The sequence below is a fragment of the Mytilus galloprovincialis genome, chromosome 13, assembly GCF_965363235.1.
Source record: "Mytilus galloprovincialis chromosome 13, xbMytGall1.hap1.1, whole genome shotgun sequence".
Lineage (NCBI taxonomy): Eukaryota > Metazoa > Mollusca > Bivalvia > Mytilida > Mytilidae > Mytilus > Mytilus galloprovincialis.
Window position 1 is genome coordinate 69,511,503 of NC_134850.1, and position 20,835 is coordinate 69,532,337.

The 20,835-nt window shown below is 31.5% G+C and overlaps 1 protein-coding gene across 3 annotated transcripts; it reads right to left on the reverse strand.

Moving 5' to 3' along the window:
* On the reverse strand, positions 1 to 18,847 carry LOC143056240 (sushi, von Willebrand factor type A, EGF and pentraxin domain-containing protein 1-like). Of its 3 annotated transcripts, none has more exons than XM_076229324.1 (14): positions 18,606 to 18,847; positions 18,201 to 18,262; positions 10,475 to 10,492; positions 9,505 to 9,720; positions 9,072 to 9,329; positions 8,189 to 8,215; positions 7,494 to 7,703; positions 6,298 to 6,549; positions 5,443 to 5,469; positions 4,448 to 4,477; positions 3,016 to 3,192; positions 2,313 to 2,489; positions 1,604 to 1,780; positions 1 to 1,003 (listed from the first exon to the last, which is right to left on the reverse strand). In XM_076229324.1, the coding sequence occupies exons 2-14, from the start codon at positions 18,250 to 18,252 to the stop codon at positions 753 to 755; spliced, it is 1,872 nt and encodes a 623-aa protein (XP_076085439.1). In that variant the 5' UTR covers positions 18,253 to 18,262; positions 18,606 to 18,847; the 3' UTR covers positions 1 to 752. The 3 variants fall into 3 exon arrangements, with proteins under 3 accessions (XP_076085439.1, XP_076085440.1, XP_076085441.1); XM_076229326.1 differs by having other exon boundaries at positions 866 to 1,003; positions 1,614 to 1,780; XM_076229325.1 differs by lacking the exon at positions 3,016 to 3,192 and having other exon boundaries at positions 2 to 1,003.
* Between the last annotated feature and the right edge of the window lie 1,988 nt (positions 18,848 to 20,835).

A 20,835-nucleotide genomic window follows, 5' to 3' on the forward strand; every position in this document is an offset into this window, starting at 1 on the left:
AAAAAAAACATTTTGTATCTTTTATTGAAACGTCTAGCAAAGCGTCCATCGATCATGGATACATGTTGGTTGTGCAAAGTCATTCATCATGTTGATTGAATATAATTTGTCTAATTAAGGAATATGTATTAATGATGCATTTCATTTAATGAAGCAAGCGAGTGATCCTAGATAGACCGATTATAGTTCTCAATAAAGCATGCTTACTATTTTGTGTAAATTACTTTCGATACTAGGGAGGAGAAAAGTGGGAATAAGGACCAAATATATAAAGCTTGTTTTTTGAAAACTTTATTTCTAAACTTAATTATAAATGGTTGACCGTTTAACACTTCATAAACAATACTGTAACGCTATACTAAAATTAACAATAAATAAACCATATAGTAGCATGTAGTTTTGCATTTACCTTCTCAATAAGTCTCTTTGTCAAAATTTAGGAGTTAAAATATATTCATTTAAAGATAGACAACTAAGAAAACATTACAAAATTCGAGGCGCAAAAGAATAGCATTCAGATGATAACAAATAAAACAAACTTACAAATCAACACTCAAAAATATACCAGAGTGTAACATGTACACCATTAGTTTTGAAAAGAAAAGAAAACAACTTCATACATAAATGGTCGTTTTAAAGCATGGCTGCAATAACAATTTCTTTGGCAAAACGTAGTCAATAAAACATATATCTGAATCACAATATAAATAATAATTTCCTTCTGTACTAAAATGTTTTAACGATTTCAAGAATCATGGATGTCGAATGTAGCATGTGTCACTTCCGGTACAAACAAGATTACTTCCGGCCATTTCAAACATATACAGACGACATGCCTTTACGCTATTATCGAATGTATATGAATTACACAACGAATCCTTGTTACATTTTTCTGCACAGTTTAAGTTAGACCTTGCTTTTGGTTGATACAGCTGAGAATAGTTTGGTAAATCTTGAGTTGCTTTCTTATAGCCACGATCTGTATTTTGACCGCTTACAATTTCTATGAAAAGAAAATGTTATCAAAAAACAATGATACTTTCTGACCAACTGATTTTAGCGGGATTTGTGTTTCTCAATCTATCTTTTTTTGTGCAGTGTTTTGTGGACAGTTTTTTTTGACGGATTTTGATTCGTTTGTAAAGTGTCACAAAAACAGTTTGCTTACAAATGGTTGTCAATCAATCAACCATACGAATGCAATTATGTCAAACAAAGTTCAAAAATATGTCAAAATATATATATGTTACACAAATGTCCCATGTAAGGAGTGGAGATTGGCACTAGCACAAATGTTTCACCCAGCCACATAGTTTATATGCCTGTCCCAAGTCATGAGCCTGTATTTCAGTGGTGTCATTGATTTAAGTCTGTCATATAATTTTTCGAAAAAAACCAAAACAAGTCGAATTGTTTCACATGTTTTGGTGTCGGGGCCTTTTATTGACGACTTTACCAAGGTATTGATTTTTCTCATTATTTAAGGTCGTACAGTTGTTAAAATTGGCTACAGTCACTGTATTTGAACTTCAATAGATAGTTGTTTCATTGTTTTTCTACCACATCTCTTTATTTTGAAACTTCTTATACCCTTGTGACTTACGTATACAAACCGGATTGATTCCTTCCCATGACAGACTAGTACTACAGACATGTTCTAGATCACCAGAGATGGCAACAAATCCAGGAATACAACTGTAGACTACTTTGTCTCCGGGACTTCTTCCTTGTTCTTCTATAACAGTGTTGGCTATTATTGGTGGTGACTGACACAAGGCAGCTGTAAAAATGGATAAGACAGCAGAGTTTATAGAAAATAGAAAGAAAACATATTTCTTTTAATCTTTGAAAATTGTCTTATCAATCAAATCTTAACATATACATATATCATTACAAATACTATACTTTTTATATTGTTGACGTTGACTATTTCATATTTGAACTAAACATTGGTGAATACATTTTGGCTCAACTTACGTTTGTGGCAGTTTCAGTCAAAATTAATATTATGTAGATTTAGGTACATGTTTACTGTGCACATTTCAATTCCTGTCATTTTTTCTCTTTCTATAAAGACTTGCATAACAGAATATTGCTGCATTTTCATACCTGTTTTTAAAGTATTGATGGCTCTGTTCGTTGTCACCGAGACCATCAGACATTTTTTATTTCAACAACTCAAGGAAAACTGTATTTAAATATGTTAAATATGGTTTTAACTGGCCCTCTAAAATCATAATTTTTTTCATAGTTAACGAACGTCGTCACAATGCAAGTGATGGTCTCGGTAAGCTAAATAAAAACTCCTTTACCACTGCAAGTTGGTCCTATCAAATCCCATGTCCCTGAACTGGTACATGTTCCAACTAAATTCCCAGCAGAATGTACGAATCCATCGTCACACACATAAGTTACTGTATGATCAACGTTGTATCCCAAAACAGAATAACTTGCATTCGGAACTAGTGGAGGTTCTGCACAGGTTACAACTGCAATAATGTCATAAATTATAAAATAAGTTAACGCATTCTTTTAACATTTTGAAAATTCCATCAAAGTCTTTAGATTTAAGATGAATAATGAGATCTGCATGCCCTTTAAATCATTTTTAAAAAGTCATTCTAGTAGTATGTAAAAACAAAAACCCTATTTACTAATATTTTCTTTATCGTAATGAAGATATGAATGTGTGAACAATGAAGTATAGATTTTATAAGATATTAACAGGAAATAAATCCGTCTAGATCTATTCAAATCAGGAACGTGTTACATCTTATCTCAAGCAGAAATAAATAAAGATATCAAAATGCAAGAAAATTAAAGAAACTTTAAAGAACTAGTATTTGCCAAATTTTCAAAACAATAAAAGCTGACATCGAAATCGAAAAAAAGAGAAAAGGCAAAAGGACAAACAACAATATACAAAACACAACATAGATATAAAACTGTCAAAATGAAATTATAGTAATCACTCGATCTTAATGACTTTTAAAATGCACAATTTACTGAGCTTACTTGTACAAACTGGCAAAGCCCCACTCCATACACCATTCAAATCACATGTGCGAACAAGATCGCCAGATGTGACGGCATATCCTTGATTACATACATATGTGACATTGTCACCAGACAATAGCCCAGTGTAGGAATTTGTAGAATATGTTATCAATTTTGGTATTGGACATGATGGAGCTTAAATATAGTCATTACATATTAAAAAGGCACAGAAACACGTCATGAACATAAAATAACATATAATTTATGAAAAAAACATATATTATAGACAGAGTAGAAAAGATATTTTTCAGGAATCAAATAAACCTAGTATAATACATTTAGTTGATTCGTACGAAGATAAAGTCTTTCGGTAAATTTGTATCGCATGTTTCAACAGACTATCGGCATTCCAATGGGAACGAATTGTGCCCCTCTTCTTGCCGACTTGTTTCTTTATTACTATGAGGCTGAACTTTTTAGGAAGAAAGATAAGAAGCTAACATTATCCTTTAACTCTTCTTTCCGCTATATAGATGATGTACTTTCACTAAATAATCCTGACTGTCCCTTTGTTATCTTTCGTCCCTCTCTCTTCTTTTACGGAAAATGTAAGTTTAGTTGGTTTACTTTCCATGTTATTTTTTAAGTACATTTTAGACACATTCCTCTTTCAATATAAGGATTCGACTGGTGATTTCTGTCACGTTAAATCATTTGTAATATTGCTAACAAATCATGTTTGCTGTTTGAATTTGATCTCTATCTACAGTGTTTTTTGCAACAAAAACCTCGAAAAGTATTAAAATAGGCATACTTTGTAACTATGTTAAGAAGTGCATGGTTTTTTAAATTTTACATATGTGTAGCTATTATTGTGACTGACAGTTTTGATTATTTTTAGTTTTCCTATCTATAATATTTTCTGCAAAAAGAACACACAAAAACTGGAAATATTAAATCAACAGTAATCAAAATGATCAAATACCGTAGTAAATTGACTAAGAGGAGACAAATGAAAGTAACGCCCAACATATTTCAAGAGAGGACTTTCATTTTTTTCTTTTTTTCGTTTGTTACATTTAATTGGAGCGGACAAAACCAATACACGTCGGACACAAGGAATCAAAGATAGTACATTTATCTTCTTCACTAATATTCTACATTTGAAAATGCCCGTACCAAGTCAGGAATATGACAGTTGTCCATTCGTTTGATGTCTTTTATCCTTTGATTTTGCCATTTGATTTGGATGCAGGAATGGTTTAACTGAAAACGAATCAAAATGAAAATGTAACACGTGTAAAAAGGCGGAGGCAGTTTGCAAAAAAACGAAAGAGAGCAAAAATTGTCAGGAATTTTCGACTACATGATGTAGATATACGTCTCATGCATGTGTAGGTAATGTTTGGGTGTGGCAAATAGATTTATTCACCGAACGACTGAAACGTACCTTGTGTAGTAGCTTCGACTGTTGTTTGTTCTAAATAAAAAAATCAATATTTATTTTTACTCAATTTGTGAATTGTCTGATGTGTTGTTTATTTGGCTTTTTCCCTCTTCTTGGAGAGGGATCTCTTTTATCATTTAAATTCAAACCATCTATCATTACCTTAACGGAGGCATTTAAATTATGAAAACTTGGTTATAATTTGGATTGATTATGATGGTGTATGCTGACTGTGTTAAATTGTTCTTAATCTTATATTTCTAAACCAAGTAGATTTGAAAGATTCATTGGTTTTGTCGGGTTAATCCCTTTTCCTTCGATTAACCCTGATACCTATGTGCATTGTTTAGTTGCCATATGCATGTCGAAACTCCGACTCAAATATTTTGTCTTTAGGTCGTTTTTGTATTTTTTTTCATGAAGCTGTGAGTTTGTTATATTGATTTTGAAAAACAAATACTTTCTGTCTTTTAAAATAGCTTCTTTTTAACTGTTTTTCTAATAGTCCAAATACATGATTCACATTAGAGCCATTCCCAAAAGTCACTCGATTGGAACTTAAATTCACTTTATAACAATCCCATGTGCGTCAATTAAGGCTAAAAAATTATAGTTTCGTGTTTCTAAAGAGAATACAAAATTTTTAAATGTCTAAGGCGATAACCCAAGACTTTAATTTTGACAAGTTCTGGAACACTTTGATCAGTTATATGTATGTGACTTTATGTGCACAGAAAGGTTAACATAGTATTGCTAAGGACAAGTCGAAGTCGGATTATGAATTGTTTCAAAGATGTCATGGAAATCAAAATCAAAATCACTATTGGAAACGTTAGTTCTATCGTTTAAAACAGGACATTTTTAATAAATCATTAGATAGTTTTACGAATTTTTACATCAACAAAAGATTAAATTCATGAACTGAACTTCTCATTAAATTCATGAACTTCTCAATTGTTTTATATACAAATATTAAGTATGAACTGACGATTACATACCACATATGTCTGGTACAACTGGTATTGCTGCAAATTGTAGATACAATTAGTTAAAAACTTTATATATTCATAAGTACACATTTAAAATGTGGTTGATAATATTATCAATATAAAAGCAACTGTACAACAATCGCAAATAACGATTAAATAATAAACAAAAACTACTTACATAAAATTGCAACTGTCTCGAAACACACTGAGTCCACCATACTTATTGAAAACATTTTTTTTAATAAACAGCAATTTCAGCTCTTTAAATTTTAAAGACAAAATAAATTGCAATTTATCAATTCAAAAAAGATGAATCTATGAATCCTAGATAGGCAGTAGCAGTATTGTTCGAGCAGTTTACGTACAGACTTGTAAAGTTCGCATTGTAAGAAAACGTTGTGTTCATCCTCAACTTCACCGATAGTACAAGAATCACAAATTGAATCATCTGTTTGATTTAATATTTGATTTATTTACATTTTAAATAAATTTTCGCTTAATTGCATTTTACGTACTATCTTTATATTTTTTGTAAGGATGTCGAAATAAGGAATTTATAGATATTTTGTTTTTAAATTAATAACAGCCTATTTTTTTCAGATTTTTTCCTATAGAGTATATTGAATATAAAATTTGCAAGACTATATATTAAAAGATATGTTGCGTAGAAAGTAGGTAGACGATCTATAAAATATTCACTAAAGGTGGTACATAACACTACAGGGAGATACCACTCTGTAATATCAGCTGAAAGTTTTAATCACGTGATACTGTTATGCCATTATGAAGCTTCTCAATGATCAAAATTAGTGTTTGTCAAATTGCTATATATCCAACCAATTTTTTCCAAATTTAATCACGTACATAAACAATCAGCAATTCCACAGAAATCGTAGTAATTATCCTCAGATATGTAACACCACGGCCTTCCCTTTAGTCCACCGGGATCTCTACAATACGCTCCTGCCAGAACAACCGATCCTTCGGGAAAATCATTGTCTGTATACCCATGACTGAGAGAGTCCCATCGGACACATGGTGTCCCATCATAGGTGCAGATCTGCTTGCCCTCATACCACATAGACTGTCCATCAGCGCTATCGTAGCATTCCTTGTCTATATTAGAATACCAAAAAAATAGTTACTGTAACTATTCATTCATTAATCATTATTAATTACATGCGGTATGGGCAGCTGGAAAAATAGGCGTTTATTTACGGTGAAGGCCTTCAGTATCTCAGATTTTGTATTGGAAATGTGTATGTATGTTATATTCCAGAGAGATAGTTAATTTTAAACGATATACTATAGATTTATTGTATATATATTATACAAAGAGGCAATGAAAATGCAATAAGTTGTTTGAAATGTAATTTCTAAGAATTCCGTCAGCAAATATTGAACATCATTATTAAATATACGCATATATTCAGAGGTCACACAGATATTTTAGATGCTTTTTAGAGATCAGGACAAAACACTTAAGTTCTATAATTTCGTAAGTAGATTGGATCGCGCGTGGTTTTCAATAGAAAGACTTGAAATGTAAAAAAAATTCCTTTTGTCATCTGCTAATATTTTTTCTTTAAATTGGTATGGCGTGTCTACACTTGCATACCTTTTTTTCGCCTGTCCCAAATCAGGAGCCTCTGGCCTTTAATTTGTTAGTCTTGTATGATTTTTAATTTTAGTTTCTTGTGTATAATTCGGAGTTTAGTATGACGTCCATTATCACTGAACTAGTATACATATTTGTTTATGGACCAGCTGAAGGGCGTCTCCGGGTGCGGGAGTTTCTCGCTGCATTGAAGACCCACTGGTGACCTTCGGCTGTTGTTTGCCTTATAGTCGGGTTGTTGTCTCTTTGACACATTCCCCATTCTAATTCTCAATTTTACATGGAAAAGAATTACACCGTTATTATGATTAAACAGAAGGTTTCATTAAATGTTCGACAGTCCATAAAAAAAACGCAGTGCACTTTTCGTGAATGTTCCCTTTTCTGCAAAGTAAATGTGTTTCTACTTCACTTAATGGCAAAAATAGCTGAAATGAAATACCTCCACATGACCGGGATCCGTTCGTCCAAACACCATTGGCTTGACAAACCTCCACCGGACAGAAACCATTGATCGGTGAAACCTTGGATAACAGATTTGCACACTTGTAGTTTATAACTGTTCCGTACGTCGTTGGTGGTGTGGTGATTGGGTATATTTCCGTACAAGGATGGTCAAATGGTACCTGTAAGTCTGCCGGACCACAATCAGCTAAGAAGGCAAAGAGATGTAAACTTAACTAGGCACTTTTCGTTTGTTGAAGGTTAAATATTCATCTTCAAATTTATTTATATTTTATTGTGTTACTGATTTGCTGTACCATTGACGCATATTCTCACGCTTGAAAATATTTTTTGACAAAAATGTAAATAGTGTCTAAAGGATTTTTTTTTTTTTTTATTCTTAGATTTTTTTATTTTTTTATGATAAATTCTTTATTTGATGAGAGCGATTATATGAATCGATCATTATAACTTAAGTTAGCCAACTGTACTTCTATGAGATAAAGGATATGCTCAATGTCGACCGCGTGTATCACCTAGCCTTATTATTAGATAAATACTTGTCTAGGTTGGTATATCTTACTTCTATGAGATAAAGGATATGCTTATTGTCGAACGTGTGTATCACCTAGCCTTATTATTAGATAAATACTTGTCTAGTTTGGTATATTTTAATCTTTTTTAAAAACTCACCACATTCCCCGTAATCTATTGGCACTTCTGAAATTGTTAAATATAAATTGATAACAATGACAACGATGAGGATGAAGTATTAATCACAATTATGACGACTAGTAAATAAAAATAACTGTGTCAAATTATGTGTCATGTTTTCCTGTGCTTTTCGAGTTTGAAAACCGATTAAAGACCTTCAACGATTTTGTTTTTAATGTTCTATTATTGTAATATGATACGCAAGCCTAATGTTAAGAAAATCACAATAAAGGAGGTGAGAAAACCTTTTCTCTTTTGACTGGAATACATGTTTTTTTACATTCAATATAATAAATAATGTAAAAGCTAGAGACATAACGAAGACTGTATAGCTGACCTTGTGCGCATGCATTATATTAAACTCTGTATAATGCATTCGCACAAGGTCAGCTATACATAAGACGCACTTTTACTAATACAAACTAGTAAAATATTAGTTTAAAAGGTTATTTGTTTAGATAACTGAAAGCATATTTTGTGGTTTTATTAGGATGTAAAGATGTAAAGGAATTTTGAATGAAGCGTCGAACAAAGATTTCTCGGTGCATTGGAGAGCCATTGGTGACCTTCGGCTGTTATCTGCTCTCTGGTCGGGTTGATGTCTCTGTGAGACATTCCCCATTTGCATTCTCAATTCTAATTGTATTTAAGTTCTAATGCTACAACAGGAAGGTATGCATGATATTATTTTTCTTTCGTTTGTTTGCCTTAAAATAGTTCTACTAATATTGTTGTAATACTTTAGGAAAACACGTAAGATCATGTAAGATGCGTTCTATTGGCTTTCTGTATCAATTAAAATATTCACAGAGTAAGTAGAGGACAAACAATAAGGATGATAATAGCTTTACATAAATCTTACCTGAACATTCTGGTATTTCACAGATTTCCCAGAGAACACTAGAATTGGTTGTATAACACCATGGTTCACCGACAGAGCCTGCTGGATCACGACAGTAATTCTTGGCATCATCGATACTGACATCCGGGAAGTCTGCGCTGATGTATGTATGCGCATGTGGGGTTTGCTGATTCCACGCTTGACATGTCGTTCCAGACAATCCACAGTTGCGTTTTCCCGCGTATAAGTGTGATGACCCGGATGTATAACATTCATCCTCTGAAATCAATTTCAATCATGGAATCAGTTTGTGGTTGATCTTATTATTTATTGAAAATCAGATGCACAATATACATTTTTCTATTTATATTTCATTGATTATTCTTCATTCTAAAATTACTTTTTTGATATGCAAAAGTCTTTCTACATATAAAAAAAAGTGGATATCACTTACGAGCACACGATAGGTAAGCGTCTGTCCAGTTGCCAGCATTATTTGGTGTGCAAAGTTCCACAGGGCAAAAGTCGAATTCTGCAGTTTGAAGAGAATACAGACGAGAAGAGCAACGATACGTGACGTTAGAACCATAGGTGTTTGTGTACGGGGTAATCATGTGCATGGTCAAACACGTGTCGTCAACAAACACCATGTGGTCGTTATCCACACAGTCTGTCAATCAAAATATTCAAATTAGAATGGATGACATTTCACTAAAATAGCTACAGTAATGTTAACTGTCTAATATTTACATTATATTTGATTTTGATTAAATACGCAAATGTGATATCTCAGTAGTAAAGCAAAGATAATTACATGTAACAACATTAATGCATCAGATCAAGGTACATGTAACATTACAAAAAAAATGGTAATCTAAGCACCAAGAAAACTTTTGATCACACTATATCAGAGAAAAAAAGTATGTTATTCTATGAATTCTACATACATAATATACAATCAAATATTTACACAACTAACGAAATTGATATTGGCCGATTAAGTCAAGTACTATAGGTAACTTAACACAGAGCCGTATATGAGTTGCTACGATGTCAAAGAATAAAGTCAAATTTCTGCTGAGAAAGACTAAAGGTTTTTATATAATGATGTGCAAATATGTATCATCGAACATGTCAGACACTGGCCAAGCAGCAGTAGTACCCGTATGTTACTTCCATCTGATTTACAGTAGTGTTGGCTAGTGTTTTTTGTTTTTTTGTTGTTTTTTTTTTTTTTTTTTTTTTGGGGGGGGGGGGGGGGAGCTTTTCGATTTCTTAAATTCTTGAAATTTTTTGCATTGTTGATCAATCTTCTATTATCATACTTTTTTCACGTAATGATGCTACATTTTCAGATTGTTATGGAGTAAAATTTATCTTACCATGCGCTAATACGCTATATGTAAAAATGAAATGTATCTTACCTTGCGCTAATACGCTACCTGTAAAAATGAAATGTATCATTGTGTTTACATGGTTATTAGTAAAATGAATGTTCCTTAATATAATGATGGTAGTGTATAAATGTATCACTGACATATAAGCAAATACTATTGGAAACATTTTACGAAACCATACACGGTGATAGATGAGCAATATATACTAGTATACGTTAAAATAATATCAAAGAAAACCCAAAGGTATAGGTATCCAACAAGACACAAAATCAGTACATGCCAAAAAAAATATCGCACACACACAAACCAAATGAACACGACATGTAATAATAGTGTATGTTCAAAGAATTATATCTAGTTGTTTTATGATTATTGAAATGTGTTTTTAATTTGTCTGAAGTAAGAAGTAGAAAGGTCTTTGTTGAAAGTGTCAAGCGGCAAAGTGGTAAAAACAAATATGTGTCCCAAGTACACGGATGCCCCATCCGCACTATCATTTTACTATGTTCAGTGGACCGTGAAAATGGGATAAAATCTCTAATTTGGCAGTAAAATTAGAAAGGTCATATCATAGGGAATATGTTTACTAAGTTTCAAGTTGATTGGACTCCAACTTTATCAAAAACTACCTCGACCAAAAACTTCAACCTGAAGTGGGACAGACGGACGGACGGACGGACGACACATTGACCAGAAAAAAAGTGCCCCTAAAGGTGGCATAAAAAAAGAAGGATAGACAACACATAGATAAAAGGAAACAACACAACGTTTTATAAAACAAATTTTCACATATATAATGATAATATAGAACCTTAGTTGAACAATATACATCGGCGACATCGATAATTCCTTTTCTATCAGTCAAAGTAAGAATAATATCGTCAAAAACATGTAACGGATATGTGTAATTGTTACATCTAAGCTGTCCGTTTTGCTTGCATATTCTTCAGTTTTCATCAATCGGGTCTGACAAAGTCAAATTAAAGTGTCAACATACAATGTGAATGTGTTATTCTAATTATTATTATTTTTTAAAAGATGGAAACGGGTAAATAAGTGATGTCCCTATCAAAGTTGAATAAAAACTCTCCTGAACCAAACTTGTTGAAACCTAGTTCTTTAAATCGAATTTGTGTATCGAAAACAATATCAATGTCGGTCAATCGTCCGTATTTCCGTGTGAACTCCAACTGGTATATGTAAACAATTCAATATTTAGAATGACAACAATGCCACAAAAGTAAATTTGTAGAAATGAAGTTTTTATTTAATTAACATGACAATCACGTGATCATTCAATGGATGACAGTTTGGTCTTGACTGATTATATCATATGATTAAATACTGACAATTAAATGGCATCTAAATTTTCTTTGTATTATAACGATTTTCAATTCAAAATTTAGAAGCAGTTGGATAATATTATACAATTTAAAATCTAGCAGTTTAAGAAGTTCGATTTTTCTTTACTCAAATTTTCAACAACATTGTGTTTATTTTTATTGTATATTGTACACTATTACGTCATCAATTGAACAGTTCGTCTGTACTAACTTTTTTAAAGAAATTAATATGGAATGCATACAAGAAATTATACTAAACAAATTATTTTAACAACACTAAAGTTAATTGAATTGGTGAACAAGAGAAAGAATTAATTTGTTAATAATAGTCACGATATTAGTTCGGTTGAGGTACTTTCTAGTGGAAACTTATGGATTTAACATTGTTTTGTGGCCACCATAATAACAGTCTTTAACAGCTATTTTTATTTGGTTTTCTAAGCCAGAAAGTAGAACTTTTAATTTTGAAACAAACAAAAATGTTTGCACTTAACAATTTTTGCCAGTTCATATTTTTCCAAAAGAACTGTATATCACATTTACATAATTTGGACACAAAATTTCCAGACTTTCAGTTGATAAACTTATCATGTAAAGAAAATCATCCTTGGTATAAAAAGCAGTAATACACAACAACCAGATATGGGTCAGATATTTATGCTGCTACACGTTGACGGGAAGATTGGCTTAACAGACAAGTGTACCAAATATACACTATCACATAAAAAAATAAACCATATAAGCACGAATGTATTAGAGATTTTATGCATACATTAAATCCAAAATATACTTAGCAGTAGTCCTAACCAAAACTTAAATATAGCTGCAGTTTATGGAACCCACGAAAGATGTAACATCAGCAAAAGGGGGAAAATGCATGTATTATCTATTATAACACCAGCAGTGTTTGTATCACATAAAAGCTAGGAACAGTCATTGTTTTATTATAAAAATAACAGATACTTTAAGAATGATCAGCCAATAACACTTGTTCTTCATTCAAATTACAAAAACATTAAGGTGTGACACATTGCAACCAATGACAAGGTTCCTCTACCAATATTAGAACAGTGACAAAACTATGCTTTCTCAATGGATAATGAATCAAAAGATGTGAATTTTGTGATGACACAAAACATATAGTGAAGTATTATTTCACTTAAAATGGCTGCGATATAGCTTTTTGTGCTAATGGGTCGTAAACAAATCGAACGTCAATCAGGCATGGATTTTAACATGAAAATGATTGTATGACAACAGCTATCAATTTAAGGAATTATAACTCTGTCTTTAGTTTGAAACAATAAAAGAGATTTCGAACAAAAATTATCATATTAGGCATCTGCACTCAAATTGAAACCTTTCAGAAATGAACATCAAAGAAAAAAAGAAAAGCTTGCCAATTGTTTGTCACTCGGAAGCTTGCCAATTGTTTGTCACTCGGAATTATACTGTAAACAAACTGGTTTTCGTGAGCGATTCATTTTCGAGACTTTTGAGAGTAGAAAAATAACGCGAATATAAATCGCGGCGAATGTGTATAACTATGATCTTCCCTTATTAAGACAGTTCCTTACACCGACAGTTCGGTCCTATATCATTTTCAAGAACTTGGTCCTAACAGTGACTTTTTGGCCCTAGAACATTTTTAAAGAACAATGCCTTACACTGACTTTTCGGCCCTAGAATATTTTAAAAGAACTTGGTCCTAACAGTGACTTTTCGGCCCTAGAACATTTTAAAAGAACTTGGTCCTAACATTGACTTTTCGACTATAGATCATTTAGAGGAACAATCCCTACCAGTGACTTTTCGAATCTTGAACATTTTAAAAGAACAATTCCTACCAGTGACTTTTCGACCCCAGAACAGTGTATAAGAACAATGCCTAACAGTGACTTTTCGGATCTAGAACATTTTAAAAGAACAATTCCTACCAGTGACTTTTCGAATCTAGAACATTTTAAAAGAACAATTCATAACAGCGACTTTTCGGATCTAGAACATTTTAAAAGAACAATTCCTACCAGTGACTTTTCGGATCTAGAACATTTTAAAAGAACAATTCCTACCAGTGACTTTTCGACCCCAGAACAGTTTAAAAGAACAATGCCTAACAGTGACTTTTCGGATCTAGAACATTTTAAAAGAACAATTCCTAACAGTGACTTTTCGGATCTAGAACATTTTAAAAGAACAATTGCTAACAGTGACTTTTAGAACATAGAACATTTTAAAAGAACAATTCCTACCAGTGACTTTTCGAATCTAGAACATTTTAAAAGAACAATTCCTACCAGTGACTTTTCGACCCCGGAACAGTTTAAAAGAACAATACCTAACAGTGACTTTTCGGATCTAAAACATTTTAAAAGAACAATTCCTAAGAGTGACTTTTCGAATCTAGAACATTTTAAAAGAACAATTCCTACCAGTGACTTTTCGACCCCAGAACAGTTTAAAAGAACAATGCCTAACAGTGACTTTTCGGATCTAGAACATTTTAAAATGAACAACTCCTACCAGTGACTTTTCGAATCTAATACATTTTAAAAGAACAATTCATACCAGTGACGTTTCGAATCTAGAACATTTTAAAAGAACAATTCATAACAGCGACTTTTCGGATCTAGAACATTTTAAAAGAACAATTCCTACCATTAACTTTTCAAATCTAGAACATTTTAAAAGAACAATTCCTACCAGTGACTTTTCGACCCCAGAACAGTTTAAAAGAACAATGCCTAACAGTGACTTTTCGGATCTAGAACATTTTAAAAGAACAATGCCTAACAGTGACTTTTCGGATCTAGAACATTTTAAAAGAACAATTCCTACCAGTGACTTTTCGAATCTAGAACATTTAAAAAGAACAATTCCTACCAGTGACGTTTCGAATCTAGAACATTTTAAAAGAACAATTCAAAACAGCGACTTTTCGGATCTAGAACATTTTAAAAGAACAATTCCTACCATTAACTTTTCAAATCTAGAACATTTTAAAAGATCAATTCCTACCAGTGACTTTTCGACCCCAGAACAGTTTAAAAGAACAATGCCTAATAGTGACTTTTCGGATCTAGAACATTTTAAAAGAACAATGCCTAACAGTGACTTTTCGGATCTAGAACATTTTAAAAGAACAGTTCATACCATTGACTTTTCGAATCTAGAACATTTTAAAAGAACAATTCCTAAGAGTGACTTTTCGGATTTAGAACATTTTAAAAGAACAATTCCTACCAGTGACTTTTCGACCCCAGAACAGTTTAAAAGAACAATGCCTAACAGTGATTTTTCGGATCTAGAACATTTTAAAAGAACAATTCATACAATTGACTTTTCGAATCTAGAACATTTTAAAAGAACAATTCCTAAGAGTGACTTTTCGAATCTAGAACATTTTAAAAGAACAATTCCTACCAGTGACTTTTCGACCCCAGAACAGTTTAAAAGAACAATTCCTACCAGTGACTTTTCGAATCTAGAACATTTTAAAAGAATAATGCCTAACAGAAACCTTTCGAATCTAGAAAATTTTAAAAGAACAATTCCCAACAGAGACTTTTAGGCCCTAGAACATTTTAAAAGAACAATTCCTAACAGAGACTTTTCGGCCTTAGACCATTTTAAAAGAACAATGCCTAACAGAAACCTTTCGAATCTAGAACATTTTAAAAAGAACAATTCATAACAGTGACTTTTAGAACCTAGAACATTTAAAAGAATAATTTCTAACAGTGACTTTTCGAATTTAGAACGTTTCATAAGAACAATTCCTTACAGTGACTTGTCGAACCTACTAGAACATTTTAAAAGAACAATTACTAACAGTGACTTTTCGGCGATAGAACAATTTAAAAGAACAATTCCTTACAGTGAATTTTTGTCTATATCATAACATTTAAATTTTCTACCTGACTTTTCGGCCCTAGAACATTTTAAAGAACAATTCCTAACAGTGACTTTTCTACAATAAAACATTTTTAGACAGTTTTATCCAAATCCTTTCGGAAGTAACATGTATAGCTCTGAAATTTTCTAACATTACTACCCTGTAATATATGCTGACAGTCCAACCGTTGATCAATTGCTGACAATTTTTTCTTTAAAAACCCAGAAAAACTTTGATAAAAGAGAACCAAGTCAGAGTTTTCTAATTTTGGACAACCACATGAATATGTGTCTGGATCAAACTAGTTTTTGTTTGTTTATGTTTTTAGTCTGAAATTAGGTTCTAGTTTGAAATGTCGAACATAGTTTTTATCGATCCAACTGTTTTGTGTTTAAAACAAGGTCATTGGACTACGTCATTGGACATTATTTTTATTGGAACGAAAATATCGATTATGACATATCAAAAAAAGGGCAAAAAAACTTTGTAACAACAACGCTTTAAAAGTCATCTACAATTGAATGCTGAGAACATGACAACGTAAACACCTAAATATGGGAGCCAAACAGAAGAATTATATGTAACATTGTAACAATTAAAGAATACATGCTATTTCGCGTTCCATCTGTATATTGTTTTTGCTGGATTTTCATACACAAAACAGTTTTGATTTTTATGCTTTAGATTAGAAATATGAATATTATTATGTCGCAACAGCGGTATGATTATAAGAAACATTTCTTTAATTATTCAAAGTTGTTTTTTTTTTGTAAAAGACGTGCTAAAAAGAGGGGCATCCCTTTGACTTTGCAGGATGTTTTAGATACGCAGCAACGCTGGTTTTGAATAGATAACTAATTTTGATGAAAGTGAATGCCAGGCTTTATGCGTTTTAAAAATCATGCAATACTTTGACGGGTTCATATGTAGCCTATTTAAGGAGCCGGCTCATTATATTTGTTGTTAGTTTAAATGTTATCTTCTTAAGGGGTCTTGCGGGCAAAAATTATTATTTTTCAAATATAGGATTTCGCTATATTTTTCTATAAATGAATTTTATCATAATATACTTAATAGAAATATAAAACAAAAGATGGGGTTACCGTTCATTTAAGCTCACAATCTGCCTTCGAAAAAAAGCATTCATTTTTTGCTGAAATTTTTGTACCCTCGAGCCTCCTTAAGAATGAAATATGTGTCACTGTGCACTAAGAAATACAACAACCATCAATTAATCAGAAATATTTGTAAAGAAAGATTAAACAAATTTAAGACGTCTGTATTGAAGCAGCTCCTGTTTCGCAGCAAGTACAAATACATTTTATGTATACCACAATGTTCAGATTCATAAGTAATTACTGTAAATTCAGAAATTATTGCGTGCATTCATTATTGCGATTTTGTCAATTTAGACTTAAATGCGATTTTAATTTTTACGATTTTCCTCAAAATCATGGTAAATTCATGTAAAATATTTCAAAATGCGAGTTTAAATTATTGCGTTTACAACTCTGTAGCATTTTTTTTCGCAATAATAAAAACCTCGCAATAATTTCTGAATTTACAGTATAGGATTTATTTACGCAATAAAAATATTGAATATGGGAATTTCAACCAAAGAGCAAGATGTTAAAGATTATGTTTTTGATGAAGCCATGGCTATGTTAATAACTTAATCATCCACTAGCTGTTTATAAATTGTACATGTATATACGATTCGAAAAAAAAGTTCTTTCCTGACAAAAATGTTTAATATGATTAAATAGTATCATAGAGTAAGTTATCTATCAACTTTCTTTGAGTCTTTTCGAAATCACTATTCTACTATTTTCGTAGCTGTGATTTTTTTTTAAATGTATTGGATGCATATTGTACCTATTGTCCTGATATATTTGAATTATTTGTAGACCAAAAAGCAGTTCTAGTTTTTTACACTTTGGATTTATTTATTTTTTCGATTTTTTTATTTTACAATTTCAACTTTGTAGCATATATGAAATATTTTTGGAATGAATGTACATGTATGCACACTTTAAACGTCTGTTCATACAAACGTTGGTAAGTGTTCCCCGTCCACGATATATTTTTTTTCAAAATTGACCGATTTTCAACAGCTAAAATTCTGGCAAACCGGTCTACACATTGTCAGTAACTTTCAAAAAGTTGCCTCTGAGTAAAATTGTACGTTTGCAGATATAATTAGCAAAGGAGGTATTTTGTATACAAATAACTAAGGATTTTACTTTATCCCCTTTTTCTCCAAATAAAAAAAAATCATTGTTTCTCCAGCTATGTTGACACATAGAAATCACTTCTGTCGTCTAGCGTTGTCGTTCGCGTAGCCTTTTACTACGAACGTGGGTCTTATGTAGGTCTTATGTAGGCGAGGCACGAGTTTTGCGTTCTAATTTTATACAATGAAAGCCTGACATTTTATAATGAGTTCGATTGCGCACCTTGTTTTTTATGTATTTTTTTTTTTAATTTATTTTTTTACAATATATGAGAATCTTACCTAGAAGTGCGCTATTCCAGATCATAAAAGTCAAAATGACAGAGTAAATCATCTCTGTAAAACTATAAAGAAAGCATAATGAGTTTTAAATGTAAACGTTATATTATAAAACTAATGATGAATTTACATCAACCATATTTATTCTACTCTATTTTTGTTTCAACATAGAATATCTTAAGTTAATATACTTAAAATAAAATATGTGTAATATGTAATATATCTGTTGTATATATATGTTGAATAATTGAATAAAGATAAAAAAAAAAATAAAATATGTGTTTTCGTTTAAAAAAAAAAGAAGAAAGAACTGTGTAAATCTAAGAAAGAATGCATTACACGAGAAGATACATATGTAAAAAGATACATATATAAAATCAGGAATTTATTAATTCAAAGATGTCTTACCTTATTTGCTGAATTTCTTGAAATACAAAAATGTGTCGAACGATATAAGCTCTATGAAAACAATATAATGGAAAGTTCCTTAAAATACATCTTTATTGTAAAGTTTATTTACTTAAAAGTAAAACTATTGCATGTAATTGGATCTTTGACCTATTGATCTTATAATTTACTAAAGAGATAGAAATAGTTAGTTATTACAAAGTATTTAAATAACTATGCAATATATGAACTTGTGACTACTTAAAATTTTATGTGATCATTTCAAATATTTAAACTAATAATATGCATTTTTGTTTCCTTGTCAATAAAGGTGATCAAAGATAAAACTACAGGTAAGTCCCGGAGGTAAGTAAACATTATATATAAAAACGGTACTTGACTTAAATTTCACACCTGCGATTGTAGTATTTATTCTCATGTAACGTTTATTAAGGTTGTAAAAGTGCAAAGGATTGTCTTGCGTATCGATATATCTGATACAAGTAGAGAGAGAGAGAGAGAGAGAGAGAGAGAGAGAGAGAGAGAGAGAGAGAGAGAGAGAGCGACATTTATTTTTTACTCATTTCTAACATTCTCCTTCCTTTTTTTCCTTTTTTTTTTGGAGAGAGTGGGTAGAGGTTGGGATGGGTAGAGGTTGATGTCCTTTTCTACACTGTATTTTTTATTTGCTCCTCTACGTTTTCTGATTTATTTCACTGATGCTTACACCCTCTACTGTAGTCAGATGTATAGGTCTCAGCAGCGTTTTTTTTTAACATTTATCAATGATTTCTAAGTGTAAGTCAAGAGATGAACTAGACCAAACTGTTCCAAAAAAGTCATATTTCAAATAACCAACAGTAGGACAGAAAACATGTACGTTGGGAATCTAGTTGTTTTTTGTTTTTTTTCTCGGTTTTTTCCATTCCTATGCAATTAGTACAGCGATATAATCATAAAAAAGTTAAGAATTATTGAAATATTTTGTTTTAGTTTAATGTTCCTCAGACAGTTGTCACTGGTAACTGTTGGATAAATTTGATTGGTGGGATTCATATTAATCTGTAGGCCTTTCTACATGGACCTACACTCAGTGTTACACACAATGGGCTCTTCTTTCTTTTTTTTTTTTTTTTTTTTTTTTTTTTATATATCTATTTTGCCAATGGGATTCAAATGATTTGTTTTTTCTTGCTGAAAATGCTGGGGCCGGTTTCACGAAGCTATCCTAAGACATGTCATAAGACATACCTTAGGACATGTCTTATGATCCTCTTATGACTATCCTAGGACATATCTCAGACCTCGTCTCGAAGCTGTCTTAGGATCATCTTAGCTAAGACATCCTAAACCTGTCGCAAGTTCTTTAAATTTTCAAATAAAAATATGATCTACGGAAAAAAATCATGTAAATGTAGTATAATGTCTTACCATAAATTATTCTAAACGTATTGATTAATATAATGACATAATTTGCAAAATAAATATAAAAAATAAAAGTAATTTACATATAAATTATCTTTAAACAATACATCAATATAAATATGAAATTTTCAATGCAAAATTAAGAAAAAAGAAAATAAAATTATGAAATTGTTTTGGTACAAGTGAGTTGTCTTGAATTCAATTTCGCCTTTATGGTTATAAAAGGTTAAGAGATAAAATCGTGCAATTTTTATATCAATACATCGAATTTTCATTGTTGACAAATCCTGATAATCCGTCAATGTATATATGTTTTAAGCAGGAACAGGAGAATAGATAATTAGATAATAATAAGATATTTTTTTCAAAATTAATATAAAATATGAGTGTAATTTATATAAATAAACGTATAACTATCTTAAGACCATCATAAGACACCTCTCGCGTTGTCCTAACTTTATGACCAACTGTCCTAATTTAGGACCGCTTTGTGAAACCCACTTAGGACTAAGATATGTCGTAAGACCATCATAAGACATGTCTTAGTCCTAAGACAGCTTCGTGAAACTGGGCCCAGATGTTTATAGTATGTTTTAAATAAATCACTTTTTGGTATATTCTATTGACGTAGATACATGGAACGTCACTAATGGCTTACTCTAGTGGTGTTTTTTTCTATATACAAAAAGAAATGTGGTATGATTGCCAATGAGAGAACTTTCCATAAGAGACCAAATGACACAGAAATTTACAACTACAGGTCACCATACGGCCTTAAACAATGAACAATACCTTACTTCTTCCCAAGTCTCAGAACGACTCAAAC